This window comes from Condylura cristata, unplaced genomic scaffold (assembly GCF_000260355.1).
Source record: "Condylura cristata isolate star-nosed mole 26May11 unplaced genomic scaffold, ConCri1.0 scaffold00003, whole genome shotgun sequence".
Classification (NCBI taxonomy): Eukaryota; Metazoa; Chordata; class Mammalia; order Eulipotyphla; family Talpidae; genus Condylura; species Condylura cristata.
In genome coordinates this window covers 77,813,324-77,815,114 of record NW_004567104.1, presented here as the reverse complement: position 1 = coordinate 77,815,114, position 1,791 = coordinate 77,813,324, and the positions used below count along the sequence as shown (strand labels likewise).

Here is a 1,791-nt window from a genome sequence, read left to right as displayed (position 1 = left end):
CGGGGGAGCGCGCTGCTCCGGTCCGCGGGCCGGCCGGCTCTGGCCGCGCCCCTGAGAGCGGCTGTGTGGTCCCTTGCGCAGATGACAAGACCTTCCAGTGTGAGATGTGCTTCAGGTTCTTCTCCACCAACAGCAACCTGTCCAAGCACAAGAAGAAGCACGGCGACAAGAAGTTCGCGTGTGAGGTCTGCAGCAAGATGTTCTACCGCAAGGACGTCATGCTGGACCACCAGCGGCGGCACCTGGAGGGTGAGCGGGCGGCCGAGCGCTGTCACTGCGCAGGTGGGCAGGGCCGGAGGTGCCGCGCGCCGGGCCCTGGGCCCACGCCAGCCCCCGAGGGGCTGCCGACGTCCGAACCGGCCGGCGTGTGCGGGAGGCCCGGGGAGCCACTTTCTCCCCTTACGGCCCCCGCCCCCCACGCCAGCGCTGGCCAGCCAGGAGCAGGCCGCTGCAGCTGGCGTCTCATCACCACCCGCCGGCTCGCCCTGGCCCCGGCCGCTTCGTCCGCGAGGGTCAGTGGGCGGCTTTCTAGCAGCAGGCGTCTGCCCGCGGCGGCCCGCCCCCAGTGTCCTTCCTGGGCCCGGCCGCGCCCCTCCCGGGTGCTCGGTACCCCTGGCTCTGCGCTGAGGCCGGGGGGCCCCGGGGCTAGAGTCACCCCGTGCTGCACCCCTCCCGCCCACCCTCGGCAACCCCGGCGTCCGCCGGCTGCCCACAGGTTGGGTGGACACTGACCTCGCGGTGGGTTGCAGGAGTGCGGCGGGTGAAGCGGGAGGACCTGGAGAGCCGCGGCGAGAGCCCGGTGCGCTACAAGAAGGAGCCCTCAGGCTGCCCGGTGTGCGGCAAGGTCAGCCCGGGGCGGGGCGGGGCGGGGTAACTCCAGCGGGCTGGGAGGAGGCTCGGGTCGCCCTGTGCCGCGGGCCCCTCACTCCCACCGGGCGGTTCCACCTCTCGCTGCAGGCGGGTCCCCAGGGAGTGGGCCCTGTCCCCCTTTGCTGCCCTCCCTGGGGCTCCCCACCCTCGACCCCTGCGTCCCTGAGCCGGGTCCCTGGGGTGCAGGCGAGGCCGCATGCTAGGAGGAGCGGCCGGCCGGGGGGAGCTGCAGGCCGCCGGGACCCGGGGCCCGCCAGCCAGTGCCAGGCAGTCGGGCTTGGACTTTGGGGAGCGACTCATGCCGTGTCCAGAGCGGGCCGCCAGAGTCCCCGCCGGTGAGCAGCCCTGCTGTCCGCCCGCGCAGGTGTTCTCCTGCCGGAGCAACATGAACAAGCACCTGCTGACCCACGGCGACAAGAAGTACACCTGCGAGATCTGCGGCCGCAAGTTCTTCCGCGTGGACGTGCTCAGGGACCACATCCACGTCCACTTCAAGGTCAGGCGCTTGTCCTCCTCGGCCGTGCTGCCCAGGGCGCTGCCTTCACTGCTCACGAAGCGTGGAGCCCGCGGCACCCGTGATGGGGCGGCGGACAAGCGGGCGCTGTGCAGGGCCGCCGGGCACCCCTCAGGCCCTGGTGCTCCCCTAGAGCCGGGCGGGGCCCCCGGGACAAGGCGGGCAGGGGCCAGAGGGGTCCTGGGCACCCCCCCTCGTCGAGGGTGGAGCTCCACCTCCACGCAGTGAGGCCTCCTGGGCTCCTCCTGTGGCCACCAACGGTGAATGAGGGGCCCAGGCCGGCTCCCTGCTACTCCGCCGAGAGCGTCAGCCCGCCAGGGTGAGGTCGAAGTGCTGCTCACCGCCCTGTCCGGAGAAGGGGGGCTTCGGGGTGGCTCCCCGCCAGGCACAGCGGCAGCCGCCCGGGG

The 1,791-nt window shown here is 73.0% G+C and overlaps 1 protein-coding gene across 1 annotated transcript in view; it reads left to right on the top strand.

Annotated features, from left to right (window-relative positions):
- PRDM15 (PR domain containing 15) overlaps positions 1-1,612 on the top strand; it is a 6,518-nt gene extending 4,906 nt beyond the window's left edge. Inside the window, exons 5-7 of the mRNA XM_012731011.1 lie at positions 82-249; positions 750-844; positions 1,235-1,612. Coding sequence (XP_012586465.1) covers positions 82-249; positions 750-844; positions 1,235-1,612 — 641 coding nt within the window. The remainder of the gene's footprint in view (positions 1-81; positions 250-749; positions 845-1,234) is intronic.
- Positions 1,613-1,791: the final 179 nt, after the last annotated feature.